Here is a 21,100-nt window from a genome sequence, read left to right on the forward strand (position 1 = left end):
TCTTCGCGACCCTCCCATTGCCTCACTTCCTGAATCGGGGGAAATTAGCGCCAACGGCTTATGGAGGGTTTACCGTTTTAGGGTTAAGCAGGCCGGTCCGGCATTGACGACATCGTTTTTGTCCGCTCTTTGCTGGACCCCACACCTAGGCAAGCCATGAGAATAGAAGATGGGTTTACCAGTGCGCCAAATGGGCCAGGCCTGTGCCGTCCAAAGTATACTGTGCTTCAGAATATGGCATTGGAGTTGGACCTTAATGGCCACTAGAAGCTGTTTTTTTTCTTTTGGGGCAAGCAGCTGCGCAAGCTTGAAATTTGAAAGGACTGAAGTTTCATCCTCAGCACCAGAGTTTATGCCGTTTGGTCCGGTTAAGATTTGCAGATTAGCAACCCTTGATTTTGCAATTACCTACGTAGCCCCGTGGCTGGGGTTGGGCTTGGGGGGGTAGCTATTGGCACCATGAGCTTGGTCACTTACATAATTAATTAGCATATTCTAGAAACCAGAGGGAAAGTACTAGAAGTGTGTCCCAATATTTATATTCTCGACATTTACCTCAGTGTCGGGAAAAGAACACTTGGGGTTTCATTATTGCCGCTGTTTAGGGATTTTAGCTTATTCTCCCGCTTCTTATAGTTAGTATGAGGTAAATGCTTATCAATGCTAGATTTTATCTGCTTTTTAAATCTTCAACCCTCTGATATTTTTTCTTGGTCTTCTGGACAAATTATGCCGCCTTCGTTGCATGCTCTACTTCGTAAAATATGCTTATGATATGCGGGGGCTTGTATTTTCTGGCTGATGAACCGCATTTCATTAATGAGTGAACTAATTGAAATGAATAAACGAATTGTTTTGTTCTTCCTAAGATTGTCTTTAGTTGGGCGAAAGAGGGGCATCTGTTTTTCTGTGCTGCTGAATTTAGGTTCTTCTGCTGAGTTTGTTCTGAGGCGAACGTGTAAGCACATCATTAGCGATTGAATTTGAGCGTGTTTTATTTCTCTCTCACACCCGCTCTTCCTTATTTCTTTCGCTTATTTTTTTTTGTTTAATTGGCCGTGTTACTAGTCGGCCTGTTTATCGTTTCATGCAATGTTTATTCCCCTATCCGATTGGAGGAATGAAAGTGCGAAAGGGTTGTGTGAGTCATGGAACTGGGCTGACTCTGGTACTATAGGCCAGTGGGGTTCACTGTAATTATTATTTTTTGGGCACACGACGAATGCTTACAGCAGTTTGAGAGCTTGGCGGATTTTCTTTTTCTTGCAACAATTCCTGATAGTAGTTCATTTTTTCTTCTGTCTATATTATTTGTGTTCTTTGTGACGCAGTCGTCATCCTGAGGTCAAATGGGCTCAGCGGTCAGACAAGGTCTATATCACAGTGCAGTTGCCTGATGCTAAAAATGCAAAAGTGGATCTTGCTCCAGAAGGCGTTTTTACTTTCTCCGCTAGTGGTGGGGCAGAAAATCACCTTTACGAGCTGAAATTGGAACTCTTTGGCAAGGTTAATGTAGAGGTGAGAATGGATTTCCTGTCGCTGGCATTGGGTTTTTGTAGGTACACTTGTTTTTCTTTTTAACATGAGCTGAGCTTGAACCTTAAAATATCCAACTATACAAGCCTTGTGTGTTCCCCAAGTTTGAATACATGCGATCCCTTTCTTTTGGCTAGTCTGATCTATGTAGTTTGAATTTCTATTCTGCTTGTCTCTGTACATTATTTTATCCTTCTTCTCTCCTTGTAATGGTTCTTGGTTGATTATTTTAATGCCGTTACTTGATTGCTTCCTTTTATTTTTTTCAGGAGAGCAAAATTAATATAGGGGTGAGAAACATATTCTGTGTAGTACAGAAGGCGGAAGATGGATGGTGGAAGAAGTTATTGCGGGGAGAAGGCAAGGCTCCTCATTACATAAAAGTAGATTGGGATAAATGGGTTGATGAGGATGATGATAATGGTATGCTCACCTATTAACCATGTCATTCTTCTTAGAGTTCCTTTAAGTTATATAAAGCTTTTAAACTGCAAAGCATCGACTGATCAAGTAATCTCCTTGTTTGTTGATTAGGTCTTGGTGACCTGGATTTGGGAGGAATGGACTTCTCGGTATGCAATGTACTCATTTGGTTCTTGCTTTCACTCGTATTCTTCTTTCTGATGTTCTGATTAATTTTGCATGCTGCAGAAATTTGGTGGGATGGGTGACGGAGGAATGGGTGATGATTTTGATGATAATGATGATGAAGGTAAACATGCTGCTTATTTTTGTGGTTGTTAATAGGATATTTTTTGGGTAACGCGCAAAATTTTACTTCATTTCTCTAAAGCTACTTTTAGACGAAAGTTAGTCTGCTAGGTACTGTGACTGTAAGGTATATTTGCGTTTTGAAGTAGGGAAGAGTGTTTTCTTGTGATGCGGTTCGCAAGTGCTTATGTCTGAGATGGACCTACTTCCATCGTGATGAGGTCCGTGTACGTGCATGTGCATGGCAAACGATGCTCTAGATCCGTCTTATCCATGCCTTCTATCACACTTCTTATATAATTTAGTATGAAAAACAATGGAGTTTTATTTTTCTTCGTGGAAAAATTAGTGTGTCAAGATAGGTGCGAAAGTAGTGTGAATTTAATGATTTGAGAATGATAATAACAGCATTGTTGTGCATGTGTGGTGATTTATTGTCCCCTGTTTATTTGGTGGTTAGAATTATTCGTGTCTAGTTTTTAATGTTTTAAGAATGTTGAAGTTTATTCATTCTGTATTGAAGCCATCAATCTCATAACCAGAGAGCATAATATCAGTCACCCTTTCCAAGATATCATCAAGAGTGCATGCGACTTGTTTAATAGAAGTTGGAATGTTTCACTTAATTTTGTTTACAGAGATGTAATTAGCATGGCAAGCTCTCTAGCCAGGAAAGCTCATGAACTTGATAATGTTTCTTTTAACCTTTGATCATCTCCCACCTTTCATTAGAAAGGCGGCAATGATGTGAAATAGTTTTTTTAGAATTCTTGCCGTTTCATCTTGTATGTCTTTCTTTTGAATGAATACATTCTTTCTTCTTGTATGTCTTTCTTTTGAATGAATACATTCTTTCTTCTTGTATGTCTTTCTTTTGAATGAATACATTCTTCTTCTTGTATGTCTTTTTTGTCTGAATCAATACATTCAGTTCTGTTAAAACAAGAGAAGTTTTTGATGAAACCGCAGTATATTGGTTTCATCATTGAGATGAGTTTTTGTTGAACGTGAGCGGTAGATTAGTGCTTTTACTGGGACTGATAATGATTGGCAAAATCCTAGTTGATCGTAATGATTTGTTTAGTCCTGCTGCCATTAGAACTTGAATAGATGAACTCGATTTATGGACTAGTTGGTCAGAGTTTGATATTTGAAACTAAAAACTTCCAATGGTCACGAGATAACTTCAGGGAATTATGGATGTGAATAGGTTCATACTGTGCTAAATGAGATGTGTTTGTTTGGTTATTCTAACAGAGGAAGAAGTGTCAAAGCCTGGAGAAGACCCTGGCAAGGTCGGAGAGGGAGGGTCTAAGGATGAAAAGCGAGATGCTGGCAAGAATGAGAGTGAAGATTCCATGGAGAAACAAGCTGCACCAAGCACATGATATTTATGATGTCAGAAATTCTAATTTGAAGACGTCTGCTTGTGAATTTGTGCGGTGAAATTTTCAGTCTGATTGTGCCGCGGATTGTCAGTTATTTTGGTGGAGGCATCTACGTAATTCTCCGTATGTCGGCTTAGCAGTCGTTATGCATTGGTTAAAGCTCCTTCTGGTCTTTCTAGGGAGTTGTACATCAGATAATTTTATTTCCCGAGTGAATGACGTGTCCGAATTCTTGTGCCGAAATAACCGCTTCCATATGTTTTTCGTGATCGGACACTTGATTTGGAATACAGTTTCCTCGCATCCCGTCGTGAACATTTGTTCTCTTGAGTTGTTCGAAAGCTAAACGGAGCTGTGTGTCGCGAATCAGTGTGTAAAATGGCTGCCGTATGAGGGCTGTATGGGTTTGTTATTTAACAGGAAGGTTGTATTCCCCGCGAAGAGAAGTGAGGCTAAATTCGCCCTTCATTTCTTAGCCTTCGAGGTAGAACAAAGATAGCAAACTTTGATTCAAACTGGGGATGGGAAGAAAGGAGGGAAAGGGAAAAAGAGAGGACTGTCTCTCATAATATACTTATTAATTATTATACATATATAGTATGAAAGAGAATGAGTGTGTGCCACACGGGTAACAAAGGTTGTGTAACTTTTCTCGGCGTTGAGAGAATAGTGATGGAAGAAAGGGATGGGGGGGGGGGGGGAGTGAACGTCTGCCGTGATTTATGAAGGCGCTTAACCTTCTATGAAATGGCTTCCCCCGGCCATCACCCTTTTGCCAGGGTGATTTTCTTTTTACCAGCCTTATAATAAGAGTTATTAATTAGAGAATATAAAATATTATAACTATAGTTTGTAGTCTGAGGTTTTATAATTAGGATTAGAAATTTTAAAACTTTTTTGTAAAATTCATTGTTCTCAGAATTTTTATTAAAAAATATACACTAATGTTGTGGCCTTGTACTGAAAAAACCAGTTAGCCAATTCAAATCTGACCTCTGAATTTGCTATTATTCATATTATATGCATAAATATATTCAAATACGCGTATTTTCTATAGTTTTACATAATTATATAGTATCGGTTATAATTTAAATTAACATTAAAAAATCACTTACTTTCACATACGAGGATATCTATTGCTGGTAGCCTGGTACGATGATCTGTTTTGTTTAGTTGCTCGGTTTCCTTGTATTTTCGGGATCAGCCCTGCATATATTTGGTTGCAACTGTAACTAGACAATAGTGGGGACTTGGTAGTATGGGTCGGGCTTTAGCCAGTAAAGCCCAACTCACAACCAGCAATTTTAATAAAATTTAAAAAACTAAAAGATTTTGCCCTAGCTTCCTGCTTCACCCTTCTTCTTCTTCTTCAGCTCGGGCTCGTCGACCGGCGACCGCGCTCTGTTGTTGTCAGACTTAAAAAAGGGCTATTCCTTTTTGTTCCTATAGATTTCTGCATATAGCCACGACACAGTTCGAGACTGAACAGGAAAGAGAAATGGAAGCCAATGTGGCTATGGATGTTGAGGCACAACCTTCACCTGATCTCAACTCTGTTAAACGATTTGGACTCAAAAACTCTATTCAAACCAACTTCGGCGATGACTATGTATTTCAAATTATCCCAAAGTACGTTTTTGGTCTTTGTCTAGTTGGCTCCACAGAAGTTAACTGAAAAACAAATTAAGTCATCTTGTGTGTTCATTTAACTGGAAATCCCATGATACTTGTGACTTAGGCTGTGATTTTTTTTTTCCTTTTGGGTGGCTTCTGGACGGAAGGGATGATTGGAGTACAATGGCAGTGTCATTATCGACGAACACAGTGAAATTGTATTCGCCAGTGGCTGGTCACTATCACGGAGAGTGCACAGGTCATTCTAATACCATTAACCAAATTTTGTTCTCTGGTCTCTCAGATTCATATGTCCTAGGCTCTTGTTCTTCGGATGGAACTATTAGATTTTGGGACACCCGAACGTTACAGCAGGTACCCATTTCTTTGCTGTTATAACAGTTATAAATTCAAGTTTACTGATGATTGTGGGCAATTAGCAATGTAACTGCTGAAAATCAAACTGCAGATATCCTGCATATCAGCTGGTTCTTCTCAAGAGGTATTCAGCTTCTCCGTTGGAGGGCCTAGCGGGAATTTAATTGCTGCTGGCTGTAAATCGCAGGTTTGCTTTCGACCACAATAACCTTCGTGATACTGTATGAATGATCTTAGATTGGTATTTAAGAGAAGGTATATTCTGCTGGATAATTTTACTCAGATAATCTTTTGGGATTGGAGAAACAACAAGCAAATTGCATGCTTGGAAGAGTCTCATGTGGATGATGTTACTCAGGTATGTGCCGTGAAAACTGATTAATTTCATGAGTAGGTACATTCTAAGTAGGATTGATATCGTGTTAACGGTACCCATTAGAGTCTAGAACTCTGGCCTTGGAAACACCTCTGACAAAAAAGGACATATTTGTATGCATACGAGTGTCTGAAAGGTGATCAATCCATTATCGTGTTAATAATATATATATGATGGCCGATTTGGGTGGTCAAAATTAAACAATATTAGAATCTAGTTTCTTGACTGCTCACCACCTTAGATGCGCATCACAATTGATCCATCTGTATTCCTGTTGGCACATATCTCATCTGCTTTTAACATGTCATCTAAAGATGATGGCGATATTGATTAATTGATATTAATTGACTGTAAAGTTTGTTCTTTTACTGAATAGATCGGTGCTAGTAATTGAACGTGTTATGAGTTCGTAAATTTAGTCTGAGCATATGTTTGTTGATAGGTTCATTTTGTCCCTAACCAACAAGGGAAGCTTGTTTCTGCTTCAGTAGATGGGTTGATTTGCACATTTGACGTTGCTGGAGATATCAACGATGACGATCATCTGGAATCAGTAAGTATGGTATTCCAGTTTCAGATTTGACTTTGTTTTTCTTTTTCAGTTTCTCAGGCTACAATTCAGTTTTCAATTGATACACACATGCGCGTGTGTATGCATGCACTCCTTTGGTCCTTAATATAAGATCTATTTAACTAATTTAATTAGATTAAGGAAGTTAGGTAAATTAGTTAATTATAATAAATATGACATGTTTTTCCTTAAAATATCCTAATAATCTTCCTTAATATCCTTCCTTTCCTATTTAATTATGATTGAGGGAGTATCAATAGAGATGATTTGGGAAAAATTGATAAATATGAGAAATAGGTCTTACATATAGAATCAAGACCAATTCCACAATTAGGTCTCGACCGGTGGAGTATATTATTATGCTTTTTTTTACCAGAAGTATTTTTATTATGCAATGCATGCACATTTAAAGCTTTGGATTTTGAAAAACCATTATTTTTCTTTGAGTTCTTTCATACTTGAGTTTGGATTCCAGTAAATTATTCATGCTTGTTACCTAAAATGCAGGTGATTAATGTGGGAACTTCAATCTCAAAGGTGGGGTTTTTTGGTGAAAGTTGTCTGAAGCTTTGGTGTTTAACGCATATTGAAACCCTGAGGCACGTTATCTCCTTAAATTGGTTTGCTTGACAGTTATATTGACCTCTGCAATTTTGTGGCCCAAATGATGATGTGCTTTGTGCCTTTATCTTGCATTCAATTTAGTTAATAGTTGCTACGGAAAGGCAATTAACACTGCTCATCAACTATCATGTGAACTCATGTTGTGTATGGAGATAGTACTTTCAGCAGAACTGTCTGCAGAAGCAATTAGATTGAGAACTCGTGCATTTGTGTCCTGACTCCTTTTCTTTGCTAAGCGTTCTCTTGTCTGTTTAGCTTGATTCTTATTGTTTATTCTACTCTGATTCCTTGTAGTATTTGGGATTGGAAAGATGCTAGAAATGAAGTAAACTTCACAGATGCTCGTTGTTTAGCTTCTGAAGGTTGGAGTTTGGATAATGTGAGTTCTTCCCTCTCTCATGGAATATGTTTTAGCGAACTGGAATAGCTTCATGCTTATGTAGATGTTACATAATTACTTAAATTGAGAGAGAGAAAACTTTTAAAGCTTATTCCTGGAGAGTTCTCCATGAGAAAGAAGCCATGCTTCAGGGGGTCACTTCTATCACATGAGCTGATGCAACCTGCCTTTGTGGAAGGGGAGCATGGAGCTTCAGCTGCACTATAAGTGTGGATGGTCTTCCGAACTTTTCCAGCTGCTACTACTATAACGATTCTGCTATAATTCTGTGCTCACAAGTCCACAAACTGATGTTGCACTTTCTCTTGTTAGATTGACTATTTTGTTGACTGTCACTACTCCGGAGAAGCTCAACAACTATGGGTGATTGGTGGCACTACTGCGGGTGTTCTGGGCTACTTTCCTGTAAATTATAATGCGGCGGCAACTGTAGGATCTGCTGAAGCAATTCTCCAGGGGGGCCATACAAGTGTTGTAAGGAGTGTATTACCCATGTCAAGAATTCACGGCGGACCCGGGTGTGACCAAGGCATTTTTGGATGGACCGGTGGGGAAGATGGTCGCCTTTGTTGCTGGCTGTCCGATGATTCACCTCAGGTGAATCGATCATGGATTTCTAGCACGTTGACAACGAAGTCCGAAAGAACTCGCAAGAAAAATCGCCATCAGCCCTACTAGCTTTCCGTTGTGGTCTTTTGAACCGATGAGGTTTGATATGAGCGGACAGATATTTTCAAAGATAACATGAAGCATCGGTCCTCAGGTATGTAACTTTCAGTAGTTTGGATACTTTTTTTTTTTGGGGGGGGGGGGGGGGGGGCTGGGCTAGGGATCTGGGTCTTTTGTGGACGCTTATTTTTTCAGGCTGATTGACTGGCAACTTGTATCATATGGAGGCAAATTTTGGCACAAGACTAAGTATCTTTGCATCCCTAGAGGAGATTGTATAAATGATTGTATGAATTATGGAAATTTGTATTTTATAGAATTTAGAGATCCTCTATCATCGGCAAGAATAACCGATTAATAACATAAGAATAAAACTACCCCGCTATTCCGTTTTTTTTTTTTGGGGGGGGGGGTTTTGCCAACAAAGCTACGGTTATTCGAGCCTCATTTTTCAGATTAATCGATTTACTAATGGCGCGGTTTGTTGGCGCACTTGAGAAAAAAATGCTCAACCCTACACGATAGCACTGCAACGGCCGACTCCAATTTTGAAACGGAGAACATTTATTAAAATTTCAAGTCTCATCCTTTTTTAATTTTCCGGATACAGAAAAGAGAAGACTATATCTGGATGGAGGGAATACTAGGGAGGAAACCATCCAAAAATAGTTACAAAATTTACTATCTTAGGGAGTTTTTTTTTTGTCCTAGTACGCTTTCTTTTATAATTTTCTTCCCATTTGGATCAGTTAAACCCGATAATATGTATAAAAATTAAATGTTTCTTCTCCCTTTTTTTTGGGGGGAAAGGGTGGGGGGTTAAATTCTTCCGACCAAAACCCACAAGCATTGAGAAATGAAGCACTCCCAGTGTTAAAATCCCTTCTTTATCGAACCATCAGCGATTCATTTAATTCACAAGAATCTCATTCTTCTTTCGCATGAACTAGTTACTGAATACTGTAATACATGCTTTAGTGAAACCAAACGTATCTGATGCTTATTGCCCATACAAGAATAATCAATCAAACTTCACCGTAACACCCCCTTATTTTATATGCACAATTCAACAAGCAACTTGAGGTTCACTAGGGTTTGAGCCCTGGCAAAAGTGAACATTTGTGGGGAAAAGAGCCTCTGAAGACTGAGAAGAAAATGACTTCAACAATCAACCAAAGGCTCCGTGAATTAAATATAAATTAAGCGTTTAGTATCATCATCCTTACTCATTGGGGCAAATGATTTGGATAATGGTTGAAATATGATGCACGGCCAGAGGCTTTCATCAAATTCTTTGATATCACCTATATTTTGGTAACCATAACAGCCATGAAAGCCTAAGACGACGAAATATCCATAGATAAAAAGATAATATGCAGAAGAATCTGTCAATGCACCCAAATAAAATGGGCACAAATGCCTCTAAAAGTAGCAAACTGGCCCATCCTGAACTGTTACAGCACAAACTAAATTAACCTCTTCCTCGTCCAGCGCCTACAAAAAGCAAAGAAACCGGATTAGATTTATTCAGCGTTTGAGCTTCCATTAAGACGGCACATGTATAGAAATAATAAGCAGTTCACAGAGTTGAAGAACGTATGCAGCTAAATCTAGAGACATCTCCCAACTATAAATTTCAACGCTGAATCCAACAAAACTATTAAACATGTATATTAATTTTTGTTTATTTATATTTCAAATTTTAAGTCCGGGAGAAATTTCTTCTCCATCAACAGCTTGCCTGGGTTAAAACATCAGTAATTCAATACTAGCGCAGAAAGCAGTTGGAAATCTTCCACGGAAAATTGAAGGGGGATAACATATAATCATCTAGAGAGGAAGAGGATATAAGGGGCCATTTACCTCTTCCACCAGGCTTGCCACCTGACCCACCCCTGCCCCTGCCTCCACCTGGTCCTTTTGCACTACCATCATCAAGGCCACGCCCAATTCCTTTGGCTTGACGTCCCCCAGGACCATCCGCACTCCCTCTTCCTCTACCTCGTCCCACGCCAGGTGGTTTGCGATCTGAAAAGGGATACGTTAATTAGACAACTCTCTAGTTTTCAGCAACTTAAATGAACAGCATTTCATAAAATACGGGTAAAATTAAGTCAACTAATCTTAGCTCATTAAAATACAGTGGTCTTTTGCTTATGAAGGAAAACCCCGTTTGTTGTGGTGGGGGAACAGGCATCTTAGTTATGTTGAGCATGATGGAGTTTTCGACAAATAACTAGGCGTTATCAATAGTGACTACAAAGATGAACAACCAACTAATGTGCCAAACAATTCACCTGTGCGGCTCTTGGTTTCTTCCTGAACTTTGTCAATAACCTGAAGTAACAAGTAATAGCAATAAATCAGAGAATAAATGTAACAGGGACGAAACAGTGTAAAGAATTCAACTTTTTTTTTTTTGGGGGGGGGGGTGTTTCTACCACTCACCTCATCTGGAACTCTTAGGTACTTAATCGTATTTCCTCGTATGTAGCATTCAGGCATTCGCCAAAATCTATCTCCATCCTATATCAACAATAGCGACCAAATTTTTTTTTTTTTTCCAAAACTTATAAGAATAGTATATAACCAAGCAGACGGGATATTATAAGATGATAAAATGGAGCAAAATCAGCAAGGGCCAGAGAATGGAAATTACTTTTGAGGTACAGATGACTTCACGGAGATGGATATTCATCCATGTGTCACAGTTAACCAAATGCCCGTTATAGGTTTCCCCATTTTTCAGTTCTACCAACTGTTACAAGATATTAAATAACCACAAGTTACACATCCTGCAAAACAACACAAGTTATAAAAGAAAGGTAAAGCACACTACGTTTCAGAAAGGTTCTGAAAGACCACACATACACAATACTTACCATAGGGTGCCCTTGGGCAGTCTTGAGAAGGGAAAGAGGAAGCTGCAAAAATGAGCAAAAAATCATAGATGTAAAAGATGGGTTAAGAATGGGGTGAAATTCACATTGACCGTAAAACAGATCCTACTGCTTCGATTTCGGAAAACCCTTGACACGAAAATTACACTGAACCCGGAGTTTGGGACCCCAGCACCTTATGGTACGGAGAAGGAGGGATAAGTGAAACCCACTTGGGTTTTCGGATTAACGTAATAGGAATGACTAACATAGGGGAAGAGGGTACGAATAACTTCACGAAATCTAGGGATCAATTGCGTTGCGCCGGAGAATGCTAGGGTTTTGAGAAAAGTATGACCTCGACCAAACAGAGGGAGAAGTAAAAACATACCATAATGGCTATGGGATAGTCTCTTCAACACGCGGATCGGCCGCTAACGTCTTCGTCTAGAGACTTGTGAATTCTGTTCAAAGGAACAGAGACGAAGAGAAGCCGGACAGGTACGACTATCACTTCACCTGATTCCCATTCGAGTTCGAGTCACCTAAAACCTTCACACCTTTCGGCTGGTGCCAGATAATAAAACCAATAAATATTCTAAATTAAAGATTTGTTAGGTCAACTGGGCCAAAACTTGTTTTTGGTTTCTCTTTTCCGGCCGTCCTGTTATTCATTTCTTAATTTTGTTTTTTAAGTGTGACTTTAGTTTTCGATAATTTTGCCCAATTATTTTCCTTTTTCAATAACAAAATGGAACTAGAAAAACTGAGCGGGAGTCTTCTCTTCCCTGATCTTCAAAAAGGATGGATAGGAAATATAATTATTTTAATACTCTTCCGATTTTAAATATAATACCATTATACTATTGTGTATAAAAGTGAAGGAGCAACTTTTTGAATTTTTTTGGTGTAATAAAATAAATTAAATAATTCTTAATATTTTTATGATTGTTGGGTTCTTGAAAACCGAATATATCTTTTTTCGTTCATTTTAAAACATTTGATTAATAAATCACATTATTAAGAAAAATAATAAGGCTTATTATACGTCTCATTAAAAAATTTAATATATATATATATATTGGTATATTGATTCCTTCTAACGCTCTGATGAAAGTATCTCAATTTTTTTTCCCTACTTGAATGCATTCTATTATGAAAATTCTGAATGTCTAATTCAATTTTTAATAATGTCTTCCACAATCATATTATCATAAGCAAGGCACTCTTTCAGCTGTTGTTTTCCCAAATGACCATAAAGGGTTATTTGTGAAAGGATGTAGAGAATCCGAATGCATCCCGCCAATTTTTATAGGAGGCTAATGACTTACGAATATTGGCATGATTTGATGGATATAGCTTTTAGTAAGTCATTTATTTGTTCGTATTAATGTTTTACACACACACACACCACACACACACACACACACACACACACACACACACACATATATTGTAGTTGTAAAGTCCCGCACTTAAAGAAGATATCACAAGTCAGCAACTTACATCCATATCACGCGTTTATGTGAAAGTAACTTACTCCTTCATGCAACTCACAAATATACAACAGGACGAATTTTATGTGCATTGGTACTTGTTCCATGGTTAAGATGAAGGATGACAAGTACAAAAATAAGTTGTACAAATAGGTTAAACTCTGAATCGCAAGAGCGGCAGTCAGAATTTTCTTGTGAATCAATCTACGTTCTTTAATTCTGACCTCTTGTGAATTGATGTCAAGTCCACTAGATGACGCATTGTAGGCCTGCCATGGGGACAATTCCATGGAGATTTCAGGTCAGCCAAATGCCCCAGAATCTGAAACACACGATAGCCGATTCTCATTAGCGAAGGAAGCTACAAATTTTTGGACTGTCAGAGTGGAAGTTGAAGTTGGAAGGTTAAAATATAGTTAAACTAATTCTTATTCTGGATTTCCTCTAACGAATGTGCCTTCTGCTTAGTGAGGGGTAAGAAGCTGAGGTGATGATTACAGGAATGCATTTTACTACCTTCTGCATTTCATTTCTTCCAAGTGGATCTCCAATCATAATGGATGATCGACATGCACGCGATGCCAACATTGCACGAACTCTTGGAGGGCAAATAGAATCTGACGTGTCCAGCTTATAACTACCAGTAATGGAGCAGTCCCCTTGATCATCAGCTAACGTAGAAACCAGGTCCTTAACGTCTGCTGGAAGAAACACAGGTCAATAATCACTAAAACGCAGGATTCAATTAGCAAATATATCATCAATATAAAAGTGAGATAAATACTTTGTATACATTGATGTCACTGTTGGTTTTCTTTTTATTTTGATTAATTAATAATTAATTTGCTTTTTTAAACTTCGTACTGTTGTCAAAAGAAATTTTGAATTTTTTGTACCTAGGGAGAATCAAAAACAGAAAATGATGCATCTTTTGTGCAAGGAGGTTATATTCAGGGCTTCTCCTTGACAGAGCCGTTTCATAAAAACCAACAGAATCACCGTAAGTAAATTTAAAACCAAAATCAGCAAATTTCAGAGCTAACTACCTTCACTTCCAAAGACTATGTTTTTACTGAAGGGGACAGCCTTCAATTTATAACGGCATCCAGGTGGAGCATTTGGATCCTCTTCCAATGTAAACCCATTCTTTCTGGAAATGGAGAAAATGCAAAATAACACCATCAACCAGATTAAACCTCAAATATGGCACAGTAAAGAAATGCAACACTACAGAAGTTTTGCGCTTACAAAATTTAAATTTGGTATCAACGAAAAATGCAAATACAAAAGTAACTGACACAACAAGGGGAAATTAGACCAAGCACTAATGGTATAATCGACGCAACAAGAGGAAATTAGACCAAGTACTAATGGTGTAATCCATAAGCAGGAACTCAGAAATCTTAAATGGAAATATTATCTGTCAGTGACTGTAGCAACAGCAGTCACAACCACAATTAAAGAGATATTAGCAGCCAGGAATTGGCAACTTAAATAGTTTGGGAAAATATCAGCAGGGGGAGTGGGGAGAAGAGTTTGATAACTCTAATAATATACCCTGGCAACCTGAAAGGCAGTGCTATTGAGGCCAGCCCGGTCTTGTAATGACACTCTACCTCAATGAAATTCTCAGGATCTAGTTGAAGCCTGATATGGGATCGAAAACAAGGAATGTAAAAGGTGTTTGAGCATAGACGTTTTCAATAGCCACAACCTATGGTTAATAAAATGAATTATGCCTTCGTGAGATCATGAAACTAATCAATAAAAAGAAACAAGTGATAAGAGATGAGGATGTCAATTCCTTAACTAGACCAAAGGACATAATCACCGCTGCATCTTAACCTAAGCATCAGGTTGATGATATCAAGCATTGAATAAATCCAAATATAATTTTATCCCCAGATTTCTATATATTATGCACTTCGCAGCAGCAAAGTATCTGACCATACACCTTTTGAAATTGTCTAGAAAAATCATTGGATTGATTTAGCATAACATAGCGCAGTTTCAGCTCAGTTGTCAAGCGATCCACAAGAGACTGATACGTACTGTTCAGTTTACCACAGCAGATAAGAGAAAATTAACCAGTGGTATTATCTGTGTTTTCTGATATAGCATTACATGATTCTTAGCTTCTAAAATAAGGTGCTATCACTGTGAAATAGGAATATGTTCAAGAAACTCAATACGGTTATTTTCTCATATCATGATAAGTAGAAAATGAGCAAGCAAATCAGAGCACATTGGGAAACACTTCCGTAATGACCAAAGCAAACTGGACAGAAATAAAGTTTGCCTGGTTCAAGACTAACATTACAATAGCACTATAGATATCTAGTTTCTAACAATAACCTGAAATAAGCCGAAGTAATATATATCAATACTTTACCAGCAGGGTGCCAATTATACCTGATTATGTCCATGTGCATTGAAACAACGATTTCTTCTTGAGGGGATAGCTCCAATCTTAGAGCCCTACATTAATAATTTGAAAAGGGTTTGAAACCTTGGATAGAACTAGTTGAACAAATATGGGAACGAGATTACTCAACCATGTTTCATCAGTGCAGTGTAGATAATACAATATATGGTTCAATAAAAGTGCTTCAGCTATCAAGTTTTCACTCTGAATAGATATTATAACTTCGAATTGAACAAGTTCCTTTACCTTTAACACGAGAGGACGCAGTATTTGATTTCAAAATAAGCAAAGTATCTATACCAAGCAATTGCAATTTGAAGTGCCATAGTCTCCCTCCTCTCCAAAAACAACAAAGCAAAAAAAAGAGGACATAGTAAAACTCGTAAGTCAAAGACATTATAAGCTCCTAACCTAAGCAAAGGCTGCTGGTTCAAGATGGTTGATTGTGAAAGGCGCTCGTAATTGTACTTCTCATCCGCAGCATGCTGAAAATAGATTATTCTTGTTAATAATTATGTTTCAAATTTCGATACAGAAATAAATTGAAAAGTAAATCCGATGAAAACAAGACATTTTTATTGATTAATCATTCAAATTAATGGAGGTAAAAACTATATATACCACTGGTTTAGAAGCCTGGACCAGAAATTACCTGATCCACAATAAATAAATCCTGATCCAATTTCCCAATGATAAAACCAAGATTGAATTGCCCAATCACCTACAGCAACAAAGCAGAGCAATCAACAAGTTATTGTAGGGCATGTTTGATTTAAAAAGAAAACCATAGTAGTTGACTTCTTAATTCAGGCACGAGTTTTCAATAAAGAAAGGAGCCTACAGGCTCCTAACATCTTAGTTCATAACTTACAAAGCAGTAAACACAGATCATCAAAAAAGATGGCACAGTTAGAGAGAGACACAGAGAGAGAGAGAGAGATGTGGCACAGTTAGAAGCATTTCAAGCATTTTAGATGATTATTTGAAACAAATTTTCTTTTTGGGGACCACCCCGGGGGGGGGGGCGTGACCTTCATTCTGCTGAAGTCTTTCTTCTTAAAGAGTCTTTCCAACTCAGTTGTTGCAGCGCATAAAGCTCTTTCTTTCTGCTCTTCAATTTCCAGCTCTGAAAACTTTAAGTTTGCAGCAGAGTAGCAACTGCGAGTAAACATAAAAAGTCAACTGATTAAACAGCTGTATATGATATTGCCAATTTCATACGATTGGTATGGTAAATAGAGACCTTTTGACATTCACTTCTTGAAATCTGTAATTACTGGATTGCAACATAGAACGCCTCTTCTTTCTCCTAGTCTTAAGGTCTTGGAAAGAAAATTGCAAGTTTGAGCATATCTTCTGATCAGATGATTTCTTTGAAGTAGATGAACATACTTGATGGTCTGAGACAAAAACACGCTCTGAGATATTGATCAAATCAGTGCTAGATGCTTCTTTCGCTTGATCTAACTCCTGAAATCAGCGTCCTCAATGTGAAAATTATACCGAAACCAAGTTGATTGTTCTTTTCTGGACATAAAATTTGAGTAACAAGGGGGAAAAAAACTTGCAAATACAAAGCATCAATAGAAGAAAGCTCTCTAACCACCTATATTTCTACGAAGGAGACTTAAACTAAATCACTTGTTAACACAAAGAGAAGACATAAGAACAGGCCCATCCTTATCTCCCAAAAAAAAAAAAAAAAAGAAACCCCAAAGCAAGTCAAACACTTGCCTAAAAGCAAGCAATTTACTCCAACCATAGACACTGAGGAATAATGTGCAAAGCAGTTCAGACTTCAGATGAAAGGAAGACATAGCCTTGTTTTAGCATCTTGATACTATTGCAAAATGACACTTATCAGAAGGATCTCCATTAGGATTAAAAAAATATTCAAGACTCTTGTTGCAGGAACAAAAAGAATAGAACAGGGATCATTGATGTAAAAGACACAACTTAATGGAGCAGCCCAAGATCTTTATAGTCCTCATAGAATATGGTTCAAGTATATAGTCTGCATTTAATGATTGTATGGTTCAATAACTGAAACTGTAGGTATTTCTTAATAGCAGTTCAAATAAATTTGAGGAACATTTAAAGTATAAACCACATACCATTTCAGGTTCTTTTACACCTGAATCATCAAGAGAAGAAATTAAATGCTCACTTCTGTGGGTATCATTATCAGGACTAAGATGCTCCAAAGACTCATTCCAATTCACCTTCCCAGTTTCATCATTTTGGTCATGATGGTGCGACGGTCTTGTAATCGAGTCATGCGTTTCTGTATTCACAGTTTGTGGTTGACAATGGTGATATTGATTTCTCAGGACAGGCACTTCAGATAAGGTTGTACTGATGTTATCATGCTTTCTTTTATTTATGGTAACAAATTTCTTAAGAGTTGACTGGACATGACTTGAATGATTACATGAACTTTTATTTGAAGCGACCCCATTGTCAACTGCTTTGAACACAAAAGCAGCTTGATCAGGCACGGTACTGTTAGAGTGCATTGTCTGTCTTACACTTTTATCAGATTTTAATGTCCCATGAGCTCTAAGTGTTAAATCCTTTCCCAATGCGCTTCTATTATTTTCATTGTTAGACTGTTCTTCAGCATGAAAGCACTGATCATCAGGAACAGGTTCAGAAACAAAGTGGGACTGATTATTATCCTTCTCTTTCCACTCCTCCTGAGGAACACTAGCATTGTTGAATTCAGTATTACACTCCTCTTGAAAAGTAAAGTCACTCATGATAAGAGACTTACTATGAGAAGAACACAGCTCAATACAGTCTTCGCCCACAGCAGGCTGTTCAGGTTCATTAACAGAATAACGAACACTACTAGGAGAATAAATTTGCTGGAATCCCTCTCTGAGGGCATGCAATAGGCAACTTTCTTCAGAAAAAAATATCTTCCTCTTATCAGGAGTCACATTCACATCATATGCTCTAGATGGAACTGAAAAATTCAAAATTGCGATAGGATATTGCCGTGAATTTGCACCTTTGTATAATTCATTTAAAAGTTTGCTGACTTTAGGCATGTCTACTGGTCTGCCATTAACAAAAAAATACTGCCTATCTCCTAAATTACGTCCACTTCCCTGTCCGGGCTTGGAAAGAAAACCTTCAGCCTTGCAGCCATCAGATATGCATAATGTCACAGGCTCTAAGCAGCTCAAGGTGTTCATGCCAAAGACTGTTATAATGTTATCTTTGAGAGAACCACTTCCCTGGGTCCTAAGGACCACAGACCTTGCATTTTTTCCAGTTGTGTTGGTACAGACAAAACGAACACCTTTGGCAATAAGGGCATATGCCTGAAGAATTGATGGTAGAAAAGTATCAATTAACAAATACATATATCATTAAGAAGAAAGAATATTTTATCTGGGAGGGGGGAGGGATATATATAAAAAGCAGAAGGGATGTAAAAGCAACAACCATAATACACTAAAACAAAGGCAAAGGGCCAATATCTCTAAATTGCTGGAGAATAAGTGATGTTTTTGTGATGCATCCATGCATAAAAGGTCAGCAATAAATATGCCAGGAATACTATTACCAGCAATCCAAAATCAGTTTGTAGAGAGCATAGGAATTTGACTGCTCGCATCATTGTACGAGGCAGAGATCCAATGAAAATATATATACATGTGTGTGCGCACGCGCGGGTGCACACATGTATGTATATGTATACATGATAAAAACCAGATAACTCGTTAAAAAATTTGCATACCAGAACAAATTTTTTGGTGAGTATGATGGGTATGAAAAAGAGTGTTCTGGCATCTGCATGTGTTTTTTCAGAACGTTTTTATACTAAGAAGAAATTGTATTGAATGAAAGAATCAGAGAGTATGCATTCACTTAACCTAGCCATGTGGAAAGGATACTCACATTCAATAGCGAAACTAACTTTCCATATTCCTTGCGTATGTTACGCCTGAATTCTTTACTTCGGACAGGTAAGTTAGAAAATAACTTTTTAACAGTGACGGTGGTGCCAATTTGACGTGCGATTTTCCTCTCAGCTACCAGTAGACCTGAATGGTCAAAAGTCAAGTGTGTGGCAACTGACTCATTCTTTGTTCTTGTTTCAACTGTCAAACCCCCCAGAGCACAAAGGGAACTCAACGCCTCCCCTCTAAAGCCAAATGTGGTGAGAGACTGAAGATCAGGAAAATCTGATAATTTTGAGGTGTGATGCTTAAGTGCAAGAACCTGTGATAATGTTTGAGCAATAATAACCTGTTATAAACCGTACGACTGTAAAGTAACTGAAATTGATCAGCACGTGAAGGATATTTTCTGATTATCTAATTAAGAGAGAGCTAGCCTAATTATCTATCATCTCAATTACTTTTCACACAAGCACCCAAAAAATGCCCCTTACAATCACATAAAAATTAAATGAATAAAAGATGGTGACATCCAAGATAATGTATACATACACTCAAACTTCTGAGCTAAACATGTCAAACTGAGAAACTCATGCCTGGCAGCGATTATGTAAATTGAGAAATTGATCATTGTGAGACTTTTGGAGAGGCAAATGATAATAACTAGAAGAAGAAAAAAATAATAATAAAGATAAAAGATGAGAGTTCTAGACAAATTCCTGTAAGAGAAGGTACAAACTTCTACTTATAACCCACTTGCTACCGGATTCAACCTCCTTACTACTCAACCACCCCACCAAGTAGCAGCTAACAGAACCATATTTGTACCCCCCCTCACAGCAGCAGTCAAAGTAGAATCAAAATTCTGATTTGAATCATTCGGCATCTAGCAATAAATGGAACCCATTTGCTACAATTCAAACAGAGTATTTGTTCACCATTCAGCATCTAGCAATAAATGAAAATTGTGAAAGGATAGAGAAAGAAGAGAGAAGAATTCTAGACAGACTCCATTAACAACACTACTTATAACCCTCTTCGGCACCAATTCGGCTATACCAGGCCACTAATAGTACCAGCAAGTCATTCGAAAACTTAAACATATAACTGTTAATATACAGGTGCAACGTTAAACAACGACAGCAATGAGCTCAACTAAGCTACTAGTTATGCTTTTGCTACTAGATTTCTGGTTTCGCTGGTATCGCCCTGCTACATTTACATGCGAGTGTCCCCTCAGACTCTGACGTTCTTAAAATCAAGCCAAGCCACCTCATTTGAGGGTGATAGAATACCTTGAAATTATTAGGTGAAATACCACACCCATTATCGATGACCTGGAACCATTCTTCGCCATAATCTTTCAAGGCAATTTCAATGCTAGTCGCGCCAGCATCCAAGCTGTTTTCGACTAATTCCTTAACCGCAGATGAAAGGTCGAAGATCACTTGACCGGCACAGATTCTGTGAACAGCCGCCTTGTTTATAGGCTTGATAACTGGTGATTCAACTGGCATTGCTGCTTGCCCAGAAACCCCAATCAAGAATCCGTCACCTTCTCGAGTCTCTACTGCATCAGTAGTTGGTCAGTGACTCAAGTGACAAAGCCCCAGATATAACTAGCGTCACCTGCAGGCGTCGATGCTTGGTTTGTGACAAAAAGAAGAAGCTTACAGAGTTTACCGCCAAAACCGAAGCGGGAACGAAGTTAATTTTTTCGCAGCCTGCCTACCTCGGGAAAAAATAGCCGGCCAAGCCGAACGGTGGCGTTTTCCGTACCGAAACCGCCCGAGCCGAGGGGCTGCGTTTGACTATTTTGATAATTCATCTCATCAAAAAAAAAACTGAAATTTTATAAATGCCAAACGAAAAATGTCAAAAAAAAAATTGTTGTCATTTGTAAATTTAAACTTATCAATACCAAATAAAGTTATGTTATCAGATCTGATTTGGAATTTGTAATTTCTAACTTCTCTTTCTGTCATTTTCCTGTAAAATAATTCTCAATCAAAACATGCTAAGGAAAAAAAAGAAAGGTTGAACGTGAAATAACGTGAAAGTTATTATTTAGAATAATTTATAAATAGTTTTTTAATCATAATTTGTAGAACAAGAAATAAGC

General features: G+C 37.9%; 4 protein-coding genes across 6 annotated transcripts; 2 read left to right on the plus strand and 2 right to left on the minus strand.

The window, feature by feature from the left end:
- The first annotated feature begins 535 nt into the window (after positions 1-535).
- On the plus strand, positions 536-4,076 carry LOC114732748 (uncharacterized protein OsI_027940-like). Of its 2 annotated transcripts, none has more exons than XM_028920078.1 (6): positions 536-646; positions 1,332-1,518; positions 1,806-1,959; positions 2,071-2,108; positions 2,188-2,252; positions 3,503-4,076. In XM_028920078.1, the coding sequence occupies exons 1-6, from the start codon at positions 642-644 to the stop codon at positions 3,633-3,635; spliced, it is 582 nt and encodes a 193-aa protein (XP_028775911.1). In that variant the 5' UTR covers positions 536-641; the 3' UTR covers positions 3,636-4,076. The 2 variants fall into 2 exon arrangements, with proteins under 2 accessions (XP_028775911.1, XP_028775912.1); XM_028920079.1 differs by having other exon boundaries at positions 540-646; positions 2,188-2,248; positions 3,505-4,076.
- Positions 4,077-5,004: 928 nt separating this feature from the next.
- LOC114732752 (WD repeat-containing protein GTS1) lies at positions 5,005-8,525 on the plus strand. Of its 2 annotated transcripts, XM_028920085.1 has the most exons (8): positions 5,008-5,264; positions 5,417-5,624; positions 5,719-5,814; positions 5,911-5,985; positions 6,446-6,556; positions 7,082-7,173; positions 7,493-7,577; positions 7,911-8,525. In XM_028920085.1, the coding sequence occupies exons 1-8, from the start codon at positions 5,134-5,136 to the stop codon at positions 8,274-8,276; spliced, it is 1,164 nt and encodes a 387-aa protein (XP_028775918.1). In that variant the 5' UTR covers positions 5,008-5,133; the 3' UTR covers positions 8,277-8,525. The 2 variants fall into 2 exon arrangements, with proteins under 2 accessions (XP_028775919.1, XP_028775918.1); XM_028920086.1 differs by lacking the exon at positions 5,911-5,985 and having other exon boundaries at positions 5,005-5,264.
- Positions 8,526-9,430: 905 nt separating this feature from the next.
- Positions 9,431-11,710, minus strand: LOC114732751 (probable U6 snRNA-associated Sm-like protein LSm4). Its single transcript, XM_028920084.1, has 7 exons — positions 11,538-11,710; positions 11,150-11,191; positions 10,927-11,025; positions 10,716-10,793; positions 10,565-10,604; positions 10,131-10,295; positions 9,431-9,761 (listed from the first exon to the last, which is right to left on the minus strand). Exons 1-7 carry the CDS (start codon positions 11,538-11,540, stop codon positions 9,739-9,741), a joined length of 450 nt encoding a protein of 149 aa, XP_028775917.1. The 5' UTR covers positions 11,541-11,710; the 3' UTR covers positions 9,431-9,738.
- An 892-nt stretch (positions 11,711-12,602) lies between these two features.
- Positions 12,603-20,744, minus strand: LOC114732749 (DNA mismatch repair protein PMS1). Its single transcript, XM_028920081.1, has 11 exons — positions 20,274-20,744; positions 18,977-19,300; positions 17,182-18,396; positions 16,311-16,537; positions 16,099-16,225; positions 15,720-15,788; positions 15,479-15,552; positions 15,055-15,120; positions 13,689-13,792; positions 13,159-13,340; positions 12,603-12,964 (listed from the first exon to the last, which is right to left on the minus strand). The coding sequence occupies exons 1-11, from the start codon at positions 20,493-20,495 to the stop codon at positions 12,842-12,844; spliced, it is 2,733 nt and encodes a 910-aa protein (XP_028775914.1). The 5' UTR covers positions 20,496-20,744; the 3' UTR covers positions 12,603-12,841.
- Positions 20,745-21,100: the final 356 nt, after the last annotated feature.

The sequence above is a fragment of the Neltuma alba genome, unplaced genomic scaffold (genome assembly GCF_004799145.2).
Source record: "Neltuma alba isolate B1F8T4 unplaced genomic scaffold, ASM479914v2 tig00012935_pilon, whole genome shotgun sequence".
Taxonomy (NCBI): Eukaryota; Viridiplantae; Streptophyta; class Magnoliopsida; order Fabales; family Fabaceae; genus Neltuma; species Neltuma alba.

What these genes read in the sequence shown, in the direction of transcription:
- LOC114732751 (XM_028920084.1), bottom strand. An exon ending in AAGTCATCTGTACCTCAAAA is followed by an intron (nt 10,794 to 10,926) that starts GTAATTTCCATT and finishes TTGTTGATATAG; the next exon opens with GATGGAGATAGATTTTGGCG. An exon ending in ACCTAAGAGTTCCAGATGAG is followed by an intron (nt 10,605 to 10,715) that starts GTGAGTGGTAGA and finishes TTGTTACTTCAG; the next exon opens with GTTATTGACAAAGTTCAGGA.
- LOC114732749 (XM_028920081.1), bottom strand. Translation starts at nt 20,495, where the DNA reads ATGCCAGTTGAATCACCAGTTATCAAGCCTATAAACAAGGCGGCTGTT. An exon ending in TTTCACCTAATAATTTCAAG is followed by an intron (nt 19,301 to 20,273) that starts GTATTCTATCAC and finishes ACATTATCACAG; the next exon opens with GTTCTTGCACTTAAGCATCA. An exon ending in AAGACTTCAGCAGAATGAAG is followed by an intron (nt 15,789 to 16,098) that starts GTCACGCCCCCC and finishes TTGTTGCTGTAG; the next exon opens with GTGATTGGGCAATTCAATCT.
- LOC114732752 (XM_028920085.1), top strand. Translation starts at nt 5,134, where the DNA reads ATGGAAGCCAATGTGGCTATGGATGTTGAGGCACAACCTTCACCTGAT. An exon ending in GTATTTCAAATTATCCCAAA is followed by an intron (nt 5,265 to 5,416) that starts GTACGTTTTTGG and finishes TCTGGACGGAAG; the next exon opens with GGATGATTGGAGTACAATGG. An exon ending in ATGTGGATGATGTTACTCAG is followed by an intron (nt 5,986 to 6,445) that starts GTATGTGCCGTG and finishes GTTTGTTGATAG; the next exon opens with GTTCATTTTGTCCCTAACCA.
- LOC114732748 (XM_028920078.1), top strand. An exon ending in TGATGAGGATGATGATAATG is followed by an intron (nt 1,960 to 2,070) that starts GTATGCTCACCT and finishes TTTGTTGATTAG; the next exon opens with GTCTTGGTGACCTGGATTTG. An exon ending in TGGGAGGAATGGACTTCTCG is followed by an intron (nt 2,109 to 2,187) that starts GTATGCAATGTA and finishes TGCATGCTGCAG; the next exon opens with AAATTTGGTGGGATGGGTGA.